The sequence below is a fragment of the Papio anubis genome, chromosome 4 (assembly GCF_008728515.1).
Source record: "Papio anubis isolate 15944 chromosome 4, Panubis1.0, whole genome shotgun sequence".
Lineage (NCBI taxonomy): Eukaryota > Metazoa > Chordata > Mammalia > Primates > Cercopithecidae > Papio > Papio anubis.
The window spans coordinates 71,105,185-71,124,627 of NC_044979.1; the positions used below are offsets into that span (position 1 = coordinate 71,105,185).

General features: G+C 36.1%; 1 protein-coding gene across 16 annotated transcripts in view; it reads left to right on the top strand.

Moving 5' to 3' along the window:
• Positions 1-19,443, top strand: part of AKAP9 (A-kinase anchoring protein 9) — a 172,210-nt gene that overhangs the window by 122,115 nt on the left and 30,652 nt on the right. For 9 of the 16 annotated variants that reach the window (XM_021936074.2, XM_021936072.2, XM_021936080.2 and 6 more), the window contains 9 exons: positions 381-593; positions 1,581-1,619; positions 3,302-3,534; positions 4,810-4,929; positions 8,357-8,533; positions 9,178-9,282; positions 16,121-16,273; positions 16,944-17,123; positions 18,317-19,390. In XM_021936074.2, coding sequence (XP_021791766.2) covers positions 381-593; positions 1,581-1,619; positions 3,302-3,534; positions 4,810-4,929; positions 8,357-8,533; positions 9,178-9,282; positions 16,121-16,273; positions 16,944-17,123; positions 18,317-19,390 — 2,294 coding nt within the window. The remainder of the gene's footprint in view (positions 1-380; positions 594-1,580; positions 1,620-3,301; positions 3,535-4,809; positions 4,930-8,356; positions 8,534-9,177; positions 9,283-16,120; positions 16,274-16,943; positions 17,124-18,316; positions 19,391-19,443) is intronic. The other 7 variants (XM_021936076.2, XM_021936073.2, XM_021936079.2 and 4 more) reach the window with 3 other exon arrangements.

The following is a 19,443-nucleotide window of genomic DNA, read 5'->3' on the forward strand; positions in this document are numbered from 1 at the left end:
CCAACTTTCTAATTTTCAAAATGTGATTCATTTCACAAGCATCTAATTTGTATTAAGCTTTTCAGAAACTTATTGTTTATATCTGTTTAATAAAGTGAGTTACACCTACGTGATGTGATACTTTAGTATAGCAAAGTATTAGAAAATTCAGAGAAATTTCATGTTTATGCACAATGGTAAACAACAAGATGTCTGCATTGACCATACCCTATTAAAGGTTGATAGTTGTTGTGATGAGCAGCAAATTCATTCAAGACTTTTAATAGGTTGGAATGATGGAAAGTTTTGCTAACAGTACACCTTTTGTTGTTTATATTAAAACCTAGTGGTTGAATCTGAAATGAATAATAGTTCTATTTTCTGTTAATTTTATTTTATAGGTGTCATTGATGGCTATGCAGATGAAAAAACTCTTTTTGAAAGGCAAATTCAGGAAAAAACTGATATAATAGATCGTCTTGAGCAGGAGTTGTTATGTGCAAGTAACAGATTGCAAGAATTGGAGGCAGAGCAACAGCAGATCCAAGAAGAAAGAGAATTACTGTCCAGACAAAAGGAAGCTATGAAAGCAGAGGCAGGCCCAGTTGAACAACGTATGTATTTTCTGAATTTGTATGAAACATTCCACTGATTTTATTTATATTCTTCAAAGGCTTAAAGTGGCTTTTTTCCTCTTTCAGTGCCATTATTCATATATTTTATAGAGATTTGAGAAATTTTAAGAAATCTACCTTATAGATAAATGTCTCATTAGCCAATCATGTGGAATTAGGTTTGTTTTTTTTTTTCTTTGTCTTTTTATTTTTCCTTAGGCAGATGTTAACAGGAAAAGATAGTTCTTCATTTATCCTCAGACTTCTGCTTCAAGAGAAAGCTGCAAATAATGAGGCAGGATATTTTTTAAATTGTATAAGGTTTAGTTCTAATAGCAGAGAAGCAGCAAAAATGTATACTTGGATTAAATATCTAAAAGCACTGATCTGGCACTAGTAATGAGCAGGTGGAGGGGATTTTTGACTTGCAAGCAGAGTAGATTTAAAAAGGTCAGTGGCTGGTAGGCTGACATCTAGTTTAATCTAAGTAGGAATTCAAATAATACTTAAATGTATAAGTAACCTTTCATTTTTCATTAAATAAGAAATTAAGTAATATCTTGAAGTGAAAGTTTGTTTAGCAGTAAATGTCAGTCTTTGTAACGATGGAACTTTAAATCCTGTTTACCATGTCCTCTTTTATGTTACACATGCAGTTGGATTTTTAAATGTTTTAATTTTTCACTTATTTCATTTTATCAGTTTAGAAATACAGCATACATTTTTGTAATATAGTTAAGTTTCTTCCGGCTGCTCAAATTAATTGAACAGGTTTAGTTTGGAATTTTTAATGTGGAAAGTATATGTCATGCAAAATATTCAAGAAATACTGGAACTTCTCCAAATATTACCAGTGATTATCAGTGTCTTCAACTCTTGCTTTTGATACGTGTGTGTGCATGTGCATTATCCCATTTTAGGAAGTGGGAGACATATAAATTATACTTTTGTTGTGTCTTTTTTTGTTGTTTTTCTCTATTCTCCTAGGACTAGTAGATGCTGCAGTCGATGCAGCAGCGGGAGCAGGTGTGTGTATACAATTGCATGGCCAGTGTTTGGGTGGTAGACTTGAAACTCCAAAATGTGGGTGACCTCTGGATTTTCAACCAACTAACATCTCTAGTTTTGCAGTGTTGCTGTTGTTTCATACTTAAAGTTTTTAACAACAACAAAAAAACTTTTCTTATGCTAAAAGTACAAATTTTCATTGAAATTAACATCTGAGATTCATACTGACCATCATCTTATGATGTCTGTTTTTGCATAGAGCTTAAAACCATTTTGATTTTTTTTGTTTGTTTGTTTGTTTTTGAGATGGAGTCTTGCTCAGTCGCCCAGGCTAGAGTGCAGTGGTGTGATCTCAGCTCACTTCCACCTCAGCCTCCTGAGTAACTGAGACTATAGGCGGGAGCCACTACAGCTGGCTAATTTTTTGTACTTTTAGTGGAGATGGGGTTTCACCATGTTGGCCAGGCTGGTCTCGATCTCCTGGCCTCAGGTGATCCACCCACCTCGGCCTCCCAAAGTGCTGGGATTACAGGCGTGAGCCACTGTACCCAGCCAGTTTGATTTTTTTAAGAAAACATTTAATAAATATATTAAACTCTTTCAATCTATGAGTTTTTAAAATGTTCCTTCTAAATCAGGAAGTATGTAAGATGATGGTAGCAAAAGATCAATAAAATTTAATAAGAGACTTTTTGGTTGATTTATTTTTGTATTAACATCTAATATTAGTATTGTTTTAAAAGGAAAGCTGTTTTCTAGAGATTCCTAGTCCTGAGTACAATGTTGGCATACCAGTTAATTTAAAGACCCTAGGGATATGTTCTTTCCATTTTCTTCATTAGAAGATTGTTTTATTTTTACTATATACACTGTTATATTAATAATAATAGCTAACACATAGTGCTTACCATACCTCAGACACTCTTCTTTACATATATTCACTCATTTAATGCCAAAATAACTCTTAAGAAATCAGTAATAATATTATTCTCAGTTTACATGTAAGGAAACTAAAGGACGTCATCATAATTGTCACATGGGAGGTAAGTTGCTGAGCTAGGTTGAGCCTACAGTCTGTTCTTAAGCACTACACCATACTGCCTCTCATAAATGTCAGTTTTCCCTTGATCCACATACATGTGACCATGCAAAAGCAACTCAGGAATATGGATCTAATAAGGAGTAAGACTAACAGGAAATTTCAATTATAGCTGTATTTGTATTTCTGTAACTCTTAGACTTGCCTTGGTTAAAGATTTACAGTGTTTGATCTTCATGTTTTTTGTGTATGCAAATAAAATTGACTTTATGGGTTTGGAATGAATTGCTTTTTGCCTGAGGTGAAGAAAGCGGTGAGTTTTTTTCTGTGCTTGAATTTAATTGGACTTTGTTCTTTGCCCAATAGTAAAAATAGATTTTTTTTGGTCATTTGCTATGTTGTTTTCACAAAAAATATTATTTTTAGTGACAGGACATATTTTTGTTAATTCTGCGTAATTTTATTAATAGCTTGTTTATATAGAAGTATTTTAATATAATTTTGATATTTTCATAAGAGAATATTTACTTTCATGTGTATTTAAAATTATTCTCAGCCTTTTATTTCATGAAGGTAAAATTTGGACATAGTTATCAGGGATTTCATTATCATAACATCATTAATTATGATTTAATTCAGTATACTTTGTATTAATGTACAGAATTACTACAGGAGACAGAAAAATTAATGAAGGAAAAACTAGAAGTACAGTGTCAAGCTGAAAAAGTACGTGATGACCTTCAAAAACAAGTGAAAGCTCTAGAAATAGATGTGGAAGAACAAGTCAGTAGGTTTATAGAGCTGGAACAAGAAAAAAATGCTGAACTAATGGATTTAAGACAGCAAAACCAAGCATTGGAAAAGCAGTTAGAAAAAATGAGAAAATTTTTAGATGTAAGTATTCTCAAGTTGAATATTGATTTTTCTCAGTAGAATGTTCTTTGCTAGTATACTAGGCTATGAATTTTAAATCATGAAAAGACTGTTGAATTAGTTTTTCAATGTTTTATTAGGTGTCGATTCTGCTAATTGATCAAAAAGTACTATTCCAATCATTAATTTTTATTATACAGCACTCAGAATTAAAATCAGTACATTTTATTATGTATTGAATTATACATAATAAAAATTATGAATAAGCCCCACTAGTTTACGTTTCCAAATTCAGATCAGAAGCTTATTCTAGTTTTTTATTTAACCACAGGGTAAGACAGGCAAAGAGATAATGGGCCACCACTGTTTCACCTCTAAAAGATACACACAGGTAACAGTGTGGCCTTGGAAATGGGCCTGGAACAGTGGTCATGCTGCCATTACTCTCTTCCAAAAAGATGTTAAATCTCTAATTTCACATTTTTTTTTCCTTTGAGATTTCACTTAAACCTGATATTCTCTTCATAGATCAGAGAATCAGATTCTTACTCATTTGATAACTTTAGGCATAAAACCTAGATTAGGATTCAAGAAACTGATTTTCCAAACAATTTGTTTTATTTATTTTGTTTAATGGCTAAACTAACAGTGGAATTCCTCCTTTGTTCCAAAACAGGAAATTCATTTTAAGGTGAATATTTTTTCATCCTGTATTTAATATTACTTGAATAAAAAAAGAAATGTACTTCAAATAATATTTAGATACTAATACTTGAAGTTTTGTTGAGGAGCCCAAATAGGTTATATGGCATATAAAAAATAAAATGTTGGCTGGGTGCGGTGGCTCACATCTGTAATCCCAGCACTTTGGGAGGCCGAGGCAGGCGGATCATGAGGTCAGGAGATTGAGACCATCCTGTCTAACACGGTGAAACCCCGTCTCTACTAAAAAATACAAAAAAAAATTAGCCGGGCGTGATGGCAGGTGCCATCAGGAGGCTGAGGCAGGAGAATGGCGTGAACCCGGGAGGCGGAGCTTTCAGTGAGCCAAGTTTGCACCACTGCACTCCAGCCTGGGCGGCAGAGCGAGACTCCATCTCAAAAAATGAATTAATTAATTAAAATTAAAATTAAATGTTATCTTTTAAAATTTTTGTGGTTTGGGATATTCCATGGTCATCAGTCCTTTGTCTTCAAACAAAACTAACATGTATCTAAAGGGGAAGTAAGAAATAATAGCTTCACTAAATACTGTTTCTTCAGCTACTGTCATTATTATTATTATTAAACTTTTAGGAGCAAGCCATTGATAGAGAACATGAGAGAGACGTATTCCAACAGGAAATACAGAAACTAGAACAGCAACTTAAGGTTGTTCCTCGATTCCAGCCTATCAGTGAACATCAAACTAGAGAGGTAAGAACTTTACTGACATTGCCCACTTTACAGTAATTTGTATCAAGTGTAAAATAAGATGCATATCATTAAAAACTTAAAAGTGGATTCTTTCTGTTGTATGTAAATCTTCAAAATCAGAAAACTTAATATTACTTAAGCAAGAGAAGGTAATTAACCCTAAAAATTGTTGGTGTTGAAATTTGGAATAATTTCCATCTGCTTATGTCTTTCCCAATTAAATAAACTCTGTTTTACAATTTCTTTATTCCCATTCCTAACAAAAGTGACCAAAAGAGTTATCTCTGTTCACTCTTTACTTTCCCATTTCCTATTCTGTTATTAGTCCACTCCAGTGAAGTATCCAACCCTTGTTTCTCAGTAGGGTTATACTTTCTACTCCATTTAAATTGTTCTTGTGAAGGTGACCCAGAGCCTGACGGCTATAGCTAATATCCAACTCTGTCTCCATCCTACTCAACCATTCGGAGGCATTTATTGCAGCCTTCTGCCATAAATACTTCCTTCTCTTGGTTTCTGTGACACACCTACTCTGCTGGTCTCTCTCCTCTAGTCTTTGTTTCTCCTTTTCCTACCCAACATAAATGATGGAGTGCCCCAAAACTTACACTTGGGCCTCTTCTTATTTCCTATTTGTAGCCTCTTCCCAGGCAGTCGTATATAAATGACTCCACGTCTGTATTTTCATCTGTGACATCTCTGTTAAGCTCCAGAATTGGATATCCAGTGCCTACTCTGTCTCTGCTTAGATGTCTCAAAATTAACATGTCCAAAAGAGAGTCTTGATTCCTGATTAGCCACAACCAGAGAAAGACAAGCATAAAACATTTTCCTTCTTCATCTCAGTAAATTCTGTTCCTTCTAACCTGCCCCATTGCTGAGAACTAGAATCAGCCTTGATTCCCCTCTTTTTCTCAACCCCTACTTCCAACACATTGATGGGTCAGATTGCACTACATCTTTCTGTTCTTTGCACTTTTGTTCATCCTCCTAAATCCCAGTTGTCATTTGTTTGCCTGGATCCCTGTGGTAGCCTCTTAACCAGTCTCCTGCTTCTCCTTTTTCACCCCAACTACCTATTTTCCTCATAGAAACATAGTCAAAACTCCACATTTACCAAATGAATGCTACATAAATGAGAGAGGATTCATTGTATGAATACCTAAAGATGGCTTATCATGGTGATAAAGACATTGTGTTTAGCGTAAGGCAATCCCAGTTTGTATCATGGCTCTGCCATTTACTAGGTAATGACAATAACTACGTCAGTTAACCTCTGAAATCTCTGTTAATTCATTTCTAAAATAGAGATCATAATAGCACCCACATCATAGGAGTGTTGAGCTGGCACATAGTGAACACTTTAGTATTATTTCTGAAAACAATTTTTATTTTGAATGTAATTTCTGAACAGTTTAGTGGATTTCATTTCTCTTAAAAGAAAACCAAAGAAGTACAGAGTGCCTATAAACTCCTTGTAATAAAATGTTATCTACTAGAGTAGTACAAAAGTTATCAGTCTCCACAGTTTCTAGTTATTGCCCCATTTCTGACAAACATATTTTCGGCTTTTAAAAAATAGTCATTTAGGGACCGGGCGCGGTGGCTCAAGCCTGTAATCCCAACACTTTGGAAGGACGAGGCGGGCGGATCACAAGGTCAGGAAATCGAGACCATCCTGGCTAACACGGTGAAACCCCGTCTGTAATAAAAAAATACAAAAAATAAGCCGGGCACGGTGGCAGGCGCCTGTAGTCCCAGCTACTCGGGAGGCTGAGGCAGGAGAATGGCGTGAACCCGGGAGGCGGAGCTTGCAGCCTGGGCGACAGAGTGAGACTGCGTCTTAAAAAAAAAAAAAGTAGTCATTTATTGTAGTTCAAAGAATATTTAACCTGTCATTTCCTATTATGTCGTTTTCTTTTACTTGAAAGGTTGGCCTGCTTCACTCATGAAACTTTTAAGAAACTAACAAAGATGTGCATGTTTGATTTTTTTTTTTTTCTAACTGTTGCACCATTTTATTGTACCTACATTGTTGCCTTTTTTTTTTTACCTTACTCCAAATCTTAATCAACTTATTAAAGTTTCTCCTCAGCAACTTGTTTTTTTCCTTTTTTTTCTTTTTCTCTTTAAAACCAACTGCACGTATCAGTGGCTTTATTGCTATCATCCTTGAACCTGAAATTATAGTTAAGCTTACATTCTTTTAGTGTTCTGAGAAATAACTGTCGTTTTTTAGATAATTTCCTCAGAATATTTCACTGAAAAGAAAAGGTAGAATTTTACTTTCTTACCATCACATGTTGCTTTTTTTAAAGTAAGCTTTCCTTCCTCACTTTCCTTACAGTACTACTAATCCTTCCTGTATTCTTCTGTCACAGAACCATTCACTTGAAGGGATCTCCATATTATTCTTAGGGAATAGGTCTTGGCACACATCATTATTTTGGTTAAAGGAGAAACGAAGACTAGAAACACTTAGGGAAACCCTCAAGGTGCGCAGATCCCTCTCACTCCCCTTCATCCTTGTCTCTTTCCTGGGCTGATGGAATGTATAGATTGAAAAAGCTTTCCCAATGACTGTTTTCAAAATATAGTCCATAAAAGATTTATTTAGGTCATTTTATCTCATACAAGAGTAAATCAGTACTCTGCAAATTTGTCATCTTTATTAGGATTTAGTGTGGTTGTGCCATTAGATAATTCAGCCTTATGAAAAATGCGTTTTTCCCCTCTTCCTAGGTGGAGAAAGTCTTAGTCGTAAGAGAAAGAACTTTTTTTTAAAGGATTACTTGAAAGCAATATTATTTGTGATCTACTAGCGTTGCTTAATTTTTTCAACTTGTAAAATGTCACCTTTGTTGAAGCCAACAGTTGCTATCTTTATACAAAGTGAAATTAGCATAACATTTAAAAATGCTTTTTGGAAAAAAAATTTTTGAAATGAAGATATGTTTTATATGCATTGAGTATTCTTTAAAATGCTTGAGAGAAGTGTTTCAGATTTCAGATATTTTGAATTTTGTAATGTTTGCATTATTCTTACCTATCCAGCAGCCTAATTTGAAATGTGAAATGCTCCAATGAGCATTTCCTTTGAGCATGATATCAGTGCTCAAAATGTTTCAGATTTTGACCTAGGCTTGTTGGTGTGCATCTGTAGTCCCAGCTACTCAGGAGGCTGATGCAAGATTGCTTGAGCCCAGGAGTTTGAGGCTGTAGTGCATGATGATCGTGCCTGTAAATAGCCACTGCATTCCAGCCTGGGCAACATAATAAGACTCCATTTGTTAAACAGACAAACAAAAAAGTTTCAGATTTTGTAGCATTTTGGATTGTAGATATCCAAAATGAGAGGTAACTCAACGTATACTAACTAGCTTGCTGACATTTTTTTTAATTAAATTTTTTGCCTCTTATATTTCAGGTTGAACAGTTAACAAATCATCTGAAGGAAAAAACAGACAAATGCAGTGAGCTTTTGCTCTCTAAAGAGCAGCTTCAAAGGGATATACAGGAAAGGAATGAAGAAATAGAGAAACTGGAGTTCAGAGTAAGAGAACTGGAGCAGGCGCTACTTGTGAGTGCAGATACTTTTCAAAAGGTGTGGCATTTTATTTGGGCTAACTTTATTAAGTGTTTTAATGAAGAATGCTCTTAAATTAATTTGTCAACTTCTTATAGGTATTATTACATAATATGTTTATGTCTCTGTTGACATCATAACCATTTCTGTTTGTTCTTATTTCCAAATGTTGCTTGCATGTCAGTCCTGAGAAGGGAAGAGTTTTTTGTTGTTGTTGTTGTTGTTTTGTTTTTTTGAGACCTAGTTTCGCTCTTGTTGCCCAGTGTGGAGTGCAATGGTGCAACCTCAGCTCACCATTACCTCCGCCTCCTCAGTTCAAGCGATTGTTCTGCCTCAGCCTCCCAAGTTGCTGGGATTACAGGCATGAGCCACCACACCCAGCTGATTTTGTATTTTTAGTAGAGATGGGGTTTCTCCATTTTGGTCAGGCTGGCCTCAAACTCCCAACCTCAGGTAATCCACCTGCCTCAGCTTCCCAAGTGCCAGGATTACAGGCTTGAGCCACTGTGCCTGACGAACTTTTTAATTATTCGCTAATTAGAAGTACACTTTCTACTTCTAATTGGAGAAACAGGATTGCTGCTTCTCAAAAAAAAAAAAAAAAAACTAGATAATCAGGATTTAGTTTATGAAATTTTGAGAAAATTTTTACATATTTAAAGGTAGAGGACCGAAAACAGTTTGGAGCTGTAGAAGCTAAACCAGAATTGTCCCTAGAAGTACAACTGCAGGCTGAGCGAGATGCCATAGACAGAAAGGAAAAAGAGGTAAGGAGTTTATTTTTAAATGACACAGTGTGGTTTGAATTATTTTAAATCAGTTACCTTGAAAATATTATTTGAACTGAATGGAGTTTATGATCTAAAACCACAGTCGAGGCTGTTTGTCAGCTCAGTGCCAAAACTGACCTTGAACAAGGCAATAAACATGTGAGTAAGCTGATGGGAAAGAAGAGTGCTCCAGATGGAATAGCCAGTGTAAAGGCCTCGAAGCAGGACGAAGTTCGGAGGAACAGGAAGAAGGCCAACTTAGCAGGCATGTAGAGGGTGGAGAGACATAGTAGTGTTAGGACAAAAGGCAATATCCGTTTTCTCATAACCATAGAATAGATACTGAATTATTGCTGCTTTGCTGTGTGGTTTTTTTTATTATTATTATATTGCCCCGGGAGATTATAGTGCTATTTTACAATATACAGAATATGTTCTTAAAACAAAAGAGTAATAGTAAATTTCTTTAATAGTAAAACAATTATATAAAGTTCTCCTTTCTCTGCCCCTTCTTCCAAAAAACTAAAACTTTACTTTCAGAACAGTGGTAACTTCAGCTTCCTAATGTATAACTTACTTAAGCCTTTGTCTACAAATAGTTTTTTAAAAACATATCCTACTCTACATTGTCTAGCTATATCTTATCATTTAAAATGTTTAAAATTTTTTAAATTACATTTTTGTCTCTAATATTCTCAGGACACTTACTATATTTTAACAAATAGTTATGAACTTAAGCTGCTTTGAAAAATATAAGAATGATTTCGATATCAGCTAAAACTGTAGCTCAGAAAACTTGTAGATTAGAGGAGAAAAAAGGCATCTATGTAAGTGACTATAGTTGAAATCATTTCCATAAGAAGGATTATTTTCTCACTATCACATAATACTGAGTAATGTTTATCTGAGAGGCTCTTATTTATTTTGATTTTTGATTTTTTTGTGGGAGGTGGGGAGCACTTTTGTTTATATGTAACTATTTCTGTGTTTCAAAGAGTTAACATTTAAAGATTTCCCTTAAACTGAGTAAAGTAATTATATGTTACCTAAAAAGACAGACCTTCTAAACTGTACCCAAAGCAATGATAGTTGACTGTGGATAGTTGATTAACCTTACTGATTTTATATTTTTATTATCTTTTGAATATAATATAGCACTGCTATCTTGAATTAAGTATCTAATAACTGTCTACCTTTTACTCAGAATCAGAGTTGTTCAAAACTATGAGAAACTTTAGAGGGCATCTGTCAACTGACTAATGTTTTTTACAGATAAGGAGAGAAGCAGTCAATGAGTAAGTGGTTAAACTGACAGCTGACCCTAATAACAGTAACAAGTACTTTATCAAAACCCATTCACCTGCCGGTAACTGAAGACTGAGAGACAGGAATGTAGAGTTAAAATGTCTTTTATTGAAAATAACCTCTTAAGCATTTTTTCCCCAGAAACTAGGCAAATGCTTTTAGATATCTGATGGAGTATAAAAATAAGATGTCCCTATGTATCATGGTATTTGAGATACTTTACTCTCAGAGCCTAAATTTGTATAATACACTTTTTAAGTTTATTAGAAATTTAGAAATGCAGGATGAATAAAAAGAGAAGAAAACTGCAAAAGAAAGGAGTTTTAGAATTATAGGAGGAGGTAGTAAATGGGGAAAGGATTAGAAGGATTTTAGAAAAAGATACATTCAATAGGTTTTAGCTCTCTGTAGAGCTAATGAGATCTAGCTTACAGTTCGCAATAATAAATAATAATAGTTAATTTTGTTGGCCTCTGTAATTAGACAGTACTAAGTATTTTAAATGCCCTTTTACCATTAATACTTACACTCTTCCCCAGGACAGGCTCTGTTTTCTCCATTTTACAGATGTGTAAACTGAGCCTTAAGAGAGGTTAAATAACTTGATCATGGTCACACCTTAAGTGGTTGAAAAGGAGTTCCTCTCAGATTTCTGTGAGTCTGAAGCCCTTGTGATACTATACTGCCAAAGCATTGGGGCCTGTTTTGTCTTGTTGGTGAGAAGTATTAAAGACTGCCATTCAACATTTAGTGAGCTCTTAGTGTACGTGTAGCACCAGTATCCAATTGTAAAACCAGCACTGGACATCAAGGAATCTACTGTGTAATTAAGGAGACATATGTACATTTGAAAGAGATAAAAATACTTTTTAAAAAAGAAAACAGGCCAGGCGCGGTGGCTCACGTCTGTAATCCCAGCACTTTGCGAGGCTGAGGCGGGCGGATCACTAGGTCAGGAGATCGAGACCATCCTGGCTAACACAGTGAAAGCCCATCTCTACTAAAAATACAAACAAACAAACAAACAAAGCCAGGCGTGGTGGTGGGTGCCTATAGTCCCAGCTACTTGGGAGGCCAAAGCAGGAGAATGGTGTGAACTAGGGAGGTGGAGCTTGCAGTGAGCCAAGATCCTGTCACTGCACTCCAGCCTCGGTGACAGAGCGAGACTCCATCTCAAAAAAAAAAAGAAAACAAAAATAGATGCAAATTAATCCAAATATTAATTTCAATTATTAGATAAATTAAACAAGATTAAAACAAATATTTACCAGCCTCTGTTTTTAAATCTTAATGTTCTTCTGGTTGTGGGTGGTTGTAGGCTCAATAATAAGAGAGCCAGAGCCTCCTGGTGCTAAACTAGAGGCTGACTGAACAAAAGGAAAGAATGTCCCATAGTGTCATTTGGGGGACTTGAAGTCTCTGATATGATGCCTGAACTTCAGCTACTTAGAATAGGAAAGTTAGTGCTTTAGACCAGTGCATTTCAAACTTCAATGCACATGCGAATCACCCAGGGATCTTGTTAAAACACAAGTCTTATACAAAAATTAACTCCAGACAGATTAAAGACTAAGACCTAAAACCATAAAAACCCTAGAAGAAAACCTAGACAATACCATTCAGGACATAGGCATGGGCAAAGACTTCATGACTTAAAAACCAAAGCAATGACAACAAAAGCCAAAATTGACAAATGGGATCTAATTAAATGAAAGAGCTTCTGCACAGCAAAAGAAACTATCATCAGAATGAACAGGCAACCTACCGAATGGGAGAGAATTTTTGCAGTCTATCCGTCTGACACAGGGCTAATATCCAGAATCTATGAAGAACTTAAACAAATTTACAAGAAAAAAACAGCCCCATCAAAAAGTGGACAAAGGATACGAACAGATACTTCTCAAAAGAAGAGGTTTGTGTGACCAACAAACATATGAAGAAAAGCTCATCATCACTGGTCATTAGAGAAATGCAAATCAAAACCACAATGAGATACCATCTCATGCCAGTTAGAATGGTGATCATTAAAGAGGAAACAACAGATGCTGGAGAGGATGTGGAGAAATAGGAACGCCTTTACACTGTTGGTGGGAGTGTAAATTAGTTCAACCATTGTAGAAGACAGTGTGGCGATTCCTCAAGGATCTAGAACCAGAAATACCTTTTGACCCAGCAATGCCATTACTGGGTATATACCCAAAGGATTATAAATCATTCTACTATAAAGACACATGCACACACATGTTTATTGCAGCACTGTTCACGATAGCAAAGACTTGGAACCAACTCAAATGCCCATCAATGATAGACTGGATAAAGAAAGTGTGGCACATATACACCATGGAATACTATGCAGCCATAAAAAAGGATGGGTTCATGTCCTTTGCAGGGACATGGATGAAGCTGGAAACCATCATTCTCAGCAAACTAACATGGGAACAGAAAACCAAACACCACATGTTCTCACTCATAAGTGGGAGCTGAACAATGAGAACACATGGACAGAGAGAGAGGAACATCAGACACTGGGGCCTTTCAGGTGGTGAGGGGCTAAGGAGGGGATAGCATTAGGAGAAATACCTAATGTAGATGACAGATTGATGGGTGCAGGAAACCACGATGGCACGTGTATACCTATGTAATAAACCTGTGCATCCTGCACATGTATCCCAGAACTTAAAGTATAATTTTTTTAAAAAGATTAAAAAGGAATATATAATAGAGTTCATTTCCTATCTGATTACTGTAAAACAATAAAATGAGTCAAAAGTTAAAAAAATAAAATAAAACACAAGTCTGGGGTATGACATGGCATTTTGCACACCCAACATGCTCCCACATGATGCCAACTCTACTGCTCTTAAGACCACACTTTGAATAGCAAGGCTTCATGTCACAAAGTTAACAGTTTGGTCATAAACTGTTGTATAAAGAAAGGAAATTTCATATGAGGTAGGGCAGCAATTTGAACTTAAATAACTATTTATGTGTTGATTTTAAAATAATACCTTGTCATCAGAGTAGTTATAGAAATGTAGGAATAGTTGTAAGTACTATGTGAGATCACTTTGAAGAAGATATAATCATACAGTTTCCAACAACCTGATAATTATTTATGTTCAGTCATTAAATGTATTTCAGTGTCTACTGAGTTTAATAACCAGTGTTACAGAAAAATTTTTAAGTGTAAGTCTTAGACATTAGTTATTAGAAGCAGGATAAGTGATAGTTTAGAGTGGAAGATTCAGAGATAAATTCCCAGGTTCGAAAGCTGGCTTCTCCACATACTTACCATGTGGCCTCAAAGCAAATTACTCTTCTCTGTGACGTCCATCCTCATCTCTAAAATGGGGATACTCAGAACAGATCTCATAAGGTTGTTACAGAGTTTTAAGAAATAATACATATAAAGCACTTTGTACAGTGCTTAGCAGTAAACTCTTTACAAGTGATGGCTATTACTACTAGTATTGATACTGTTTAGGAAATACTAAGCTAACTGGTTTTTAAGGATTTGTCAGTGTTCAGATATGGTTCTCAGTATGTGATTTGTTAGTGTGTAATCAGCGATGCCCTCTTTCAGTTTCTAAGGCAGTAAATGATTTATAGGCTGCTTTCTGAGCCACTTGTCACTAAGTGCTGCTGAGGACAGGCTCTGTTGCCTTAGATAACAGAGATGCTCCTGCATCTTAGTTTGCTTTTTGATCAGCAGTTTTGATCATGAGGTAAATACACATTTGGAAATCATTCATTCACTTTGTATTAAGTAGCAACAAACCAGTGAGCTAAATGAATATTACTGTCCTCAACCAAAACCAATTTTTAAACATAAAAATAACTGAAAGGGGCCAGCCCCTCCACACCTGTGGGTATTTCTCATCAGGTGGGACGAGAGACTGAGAAAAGAAATAAGACACAGAGACAAAGTATAGAGAAACAACAATGGGCCCAGGGGACCAGCGCTCAGCATACAGAGGACCCACGCCGGCACTGGTCTCTGAGTTCCCTTAGTATTTATTGATCGCTATCTCTACTATCTCAATGAGGGGGATGTGGCAGGACTATAGGGTAATGGTGGGGAGAGGGTCAGCAGGAAAACGTGTGAGCAAAGGTCTCTGTGTCATAAATAAGTTTAAGGAAAGGTGCTGTGCCTTGATGTGCATGTAGGCCAGATTTATGTTTGACTTTATACAAGCGCCTCAGTGCAGTAAAGAGCAGTATTGCCGCCAGCATGTCTCACGTCCAGCCATAAGGCGGTTTTCTCCTATCTCAGTAAATAGAATGTATGATCGGATTTTATACCAAGACATTCCATTCCCAGGGACAAGCAGGAGACAGATGCCTTCCTCTTATCTCAACTGCAAAGAGGCCTTCCTCTTTCACTAATCCTCTTCAGCACAGACCCTTCATGGGTGTCGGGCTGGGGAATCATCAGGTCTTTCCCTTCCCACAAGGCTGTATCTCCGGCTGTCTCAGTGGGGAGAAACCTTGGACAATACCCAGGCTTTCTTGGGCAGAGGTCCCTGCAGCTTTCCGCAGTGCATTGTGTCCCTGGGTACTCGAGACTGGAGAATGGCGATGAGTTTTACCAAGCATACTGCCTGCAAACACATTTTTAACAAAGCACATCCTGCACAGCCCTAAATCCATTAAACCTTGAGTCAACACAGCACATGCTTCTGCAAGCACAGGGTTGGGGCTAGCGTTACAGATTAACAGCATCTCAAGGCAGAAGAATTTTTCTTAGTACAGAACAAAATGGAGTTTCTTTTGTCTTCTTCTTTCTACATAGACACAGTAACAGTCTGATCTCTCTCTTTCCCCTACAAATAACTAATTCTTAATATTCATCATTCATTTCAGTCTCTAACCATCAAAAAGCAGTTGCTTTACCATTATTGATAATCCATCCTCAAAATGATTAAATAAATTTCTGTTGTCCTACCTATAGGAGCTATCTAATTTTCTCCTGAATTGTGTAATTCATTTTCTCTAAGGTTTTTGTAAATCAGACCTAAGGATCTCTTGGTCTTAGTTTCTATCTTGGCTTCCTTCTGCTTAACAAGCCACATGGCAGCCAGGCCTTTTAGTGAGTTAATTAGATATTTTTGGACTACATTCAGTCTTATACGGTGGCTAACAAAACAATTCTACAGCTTTTCTAGGCCTTTTGATAGCAAATAAATGTAACATAAACTAAGATTTAATATGTGGATTCTTTCCCTTCCTCCTATGACTCCTTTCTGCTTCAGGAGAAGATACTTACATAGGAAATGGCTCCTTTTATCCTTTCTCAGAAGGTTTCCTCTCTGCTTTACATAGGATAGTTTAAGGGTGGCCAGTTTGAGCATGTCTAGGAACCACACAGGTAACACAGGTTATACCTGGCTTAGAAAAACCACATTCTTTTATTCTTATGACTCATGTTTTAAGCATGCATACTTTGTAAAGCAAATGTAACACTCTTCATTTTATCTTGATAAATATTTGTATAAACATCTTTTCTCTTTTGATAATTTTGATATTAAAGATTACAAACTTAGAAGAGCAATTAGAACAGTTTAGAGAAGAACTGGAAAATAAGAATGAAGAAGTTCAACAATTACATATGCAATTAGAAATACAGAAAAAGGAATCTACTACCCGCCTACAAGAACTTGAACAAGAAAACAAATTATTTAAGGTAATTAGTTTAGAAAACCTTTTATCTGTAAATAAGTCATAGTTTCAGTCCTATATTGCTTTATTATTATTTTTTTTTTTTTTTGAGACTGAGTCTCACTCTGTTACCCAGGCTGGAGTGCAATGGTGTGATCTCGGCTCATTGCAAGCTCTGCCTCCCAGGTTCAAGCGATTCTCCTGCCTCAGCCTCCTGAGTAACTGGGACTACAGGCATGTGCCACCATGCCCGGCTAATTTTTGTATTTTCAGTAGAGATGGGGTTTCTCCGTGTTAGCCAGGACACTCTTGATCTCCTGACCTCATGATCTGCCTGCCTTGGCCTCCCAAAGTGCTGGGATTACAGGCATGAGCCACCACACCTGGTCCCTATATTGCTTTATTAAGCATTTGGTAAATCCAGCTGTTAAATAATACTCAACAGATGGACATTAACAGGCAGACACATTTGCATAGAACTTATTTTCAGCCCAACCTGAACATTTGAATTCATCATAAGTGAAAATTTTGGGATCATTTATCAAAATAGTTTAAGAATTATTGATTTACAATAACCATATGGTATCTCTGATTGTATTCATTTGTATGTTATAGGCTCTGTTTTCTTTTGTAATTATGTTCTGAAAATGATGTGTAATGATTATTCCAACTGTGATAATTATTTTTGTTCCTAGGATGACATGGAGAAACTGGGACTTGCCATAAAGGAATCTGATGCTGTGTCTACTCAAGACCAACATGTACTATTTGGGAAATTTGCCCAAATAATACAGGAAAAAGAGGTAGAAATTGACCAATTAAATGAACAAATTATGAAACTCCAGCAGCAACTTAAAATTACGACAGATAACAAGGTATACTCATTTAAAATTGATTATGAAATTAATATGAGCCAGAGTTTTAAAGGGCTAAATGGTTATAATGTTGCTCTCCATTGAATTTAAAAAACAAACCAATTTTATTTTATTCTATTTCATTTATTTTGAGACGGAGTCTCACTCTGTCGCCCAGGCTGAAGTCCAATGGCACAACCTCGACTCACTACAACCTCCACCTCCTGGGTTCAAGCGATTCTCCTGCCTCAGCCTCCCGAGTAGCTGGGATTACAGGCACCCACCACCCCACCTGGCTAATTTTTGTATTTTTAATAGAGATGGGGTTTCACCATGTTGACCAGGCTGATCTCTAACTCCTGATGTCAGGTGATCCACCCACCTCAGCCTCCCAAAGTGCTGGGATTACAGGCATGAGCCACCACACCTGGCCCACTTCTCTTTTAATTCATTAATTTTAATTTATTAAGACACGTTGGTGGCCAGGCACAGTGGCTCACACCTGTAATCTTTATACTTTAGGAAGCCTAGGTGGGCGGATTGCTTGGGCCCAGAAGTTCAAGACCAGCCTGGGCAACATGGTGAAACTTTGTCTCTACAAAAAATATGAAAATTAACTGGACATGGTGGCATACCACCTGTAGTCCCAGCTGCCGTGAGCCATGATCATGCCACTGCACTCCAGCCTGAGTGACAGAGTGAGACCCTGTCTCAAAAAGAAAAAAAAAAAAAAAAAAAGCAAAGACACATTGGCTTAATAATTTATATGTATTTTTCTCCCCTCCTAATATTGTCATAGGATTTTAATGTTTTTCAGAAAGGCTCTGTGACTTAGATTTTATTATATTATTCTAACCAAATCTATTATAAATTCTAATATTTAATATGAGTTAAGTAAGGTAATTACCTTTGGTCCCATCGGTTGTAGCCTTTATTTCCTTACTTCATCCTTTTCCATTAAGAAGTATTGATATTGACTATTTTCCTAATAGGGAATCAGCAACTAAAAGCTTATATTACTTTATACTTAACAGAACTTTCTGGGCCTTGTTTGATATGATGGGGCAGATATTGGTCTATAATGAAATTAAGGTAGTATGTCTGAGAAGTAGTATATTATTTTTGTGTGTGATCATCTCTTTGCCCTAAAATAAAGTAAAATTTTCAAAATATAAATACATATATATTATGTATGTTACCTTTTTCATTAATAGGTTATTGAAGAAAAAAATGAACTGATAAGGGATCTTGAAACCCAAATAGAATGTTTGATGAGTGATCAAGAATGTGTGAAGAGAAATAGAGAAGAAGAAATAGAGCAGCTCAATGAAGTGATTGAAAAACTTCAACAGGAATTGGCAAATATTGGACAGAAGACACTAGTGGATGCTCATTCCCTCCCAGAAGAAGCAGACAGTTTAAAACATCAATTGGATATGGTTATAGCTGAAAAGCTGGCCTTGGAACAGCAAGTAGAAACCACTAATGAAGAAATGACCTTCACGAAAAATATACTTAAAGAAACCAATTTTAAAATGAATCAGCTAACACAGGAATTATTCAGCTTAAAGAGAGAACGTGAAAGTATGGAAAAGATTCAAAGTATACCAGGGAAAAGTGTTAACATGGCCATAGATGATCTGAGCAAAGACAAACCTGAACTGGAAGTAGTCCTTACAGAGGATGCTCTTAAATCCTTAGAAAATCAGACATACCTCAAATCTTTTGAAGAAAATGGCAAAGGTTCCATAATTAATTTGGAAACAAGGTTGCTACAACTTGAGAGCACTGTTAGTGCAAAGGACTTAGAACTTACCCAGTGTTATAAACAAATAAAAGACATGCAAGAACAAGGCCAGTCTGAAATAGAAATGCTTCAAAAGAAGATTCTAAATCTACAGAAAATACTTGAAGAAAAAGTGGCTGCTGCTCTTGTGAGTCAAATCCAACTTGAGGCAGTTCAGGAATATGCAAAGTTCTGTCAAGATAATCAAACAATTTCATCAGAACCTGAAAGAACAAATATTCAGAATTTAAATCAACTAAGAGAAGATGAGTCAGGGTCAAATATATCAGCATTAACCTTGAGAATATCAGAATTAGAAAGCCAGCTTGTTGAAATGCATACTAGTTTGATTTTAGGAAAAGAACAAGTAGAAATTGCAGAAAAAAATGTTTTAGAAAAAGAAAAGAAGCTGCTAGAACTACAGAAGCTATTGGAGGGCAATGAGAAAAAACAGGGAGGGAAAGAAAGGAAAAGAAGCCCTCAAGATTTTGAAGTTCTCAAGGTTGGTTTTGTATTTGATTATTTTCACTTAAGTACTCCTAAGTTAATTGCTAA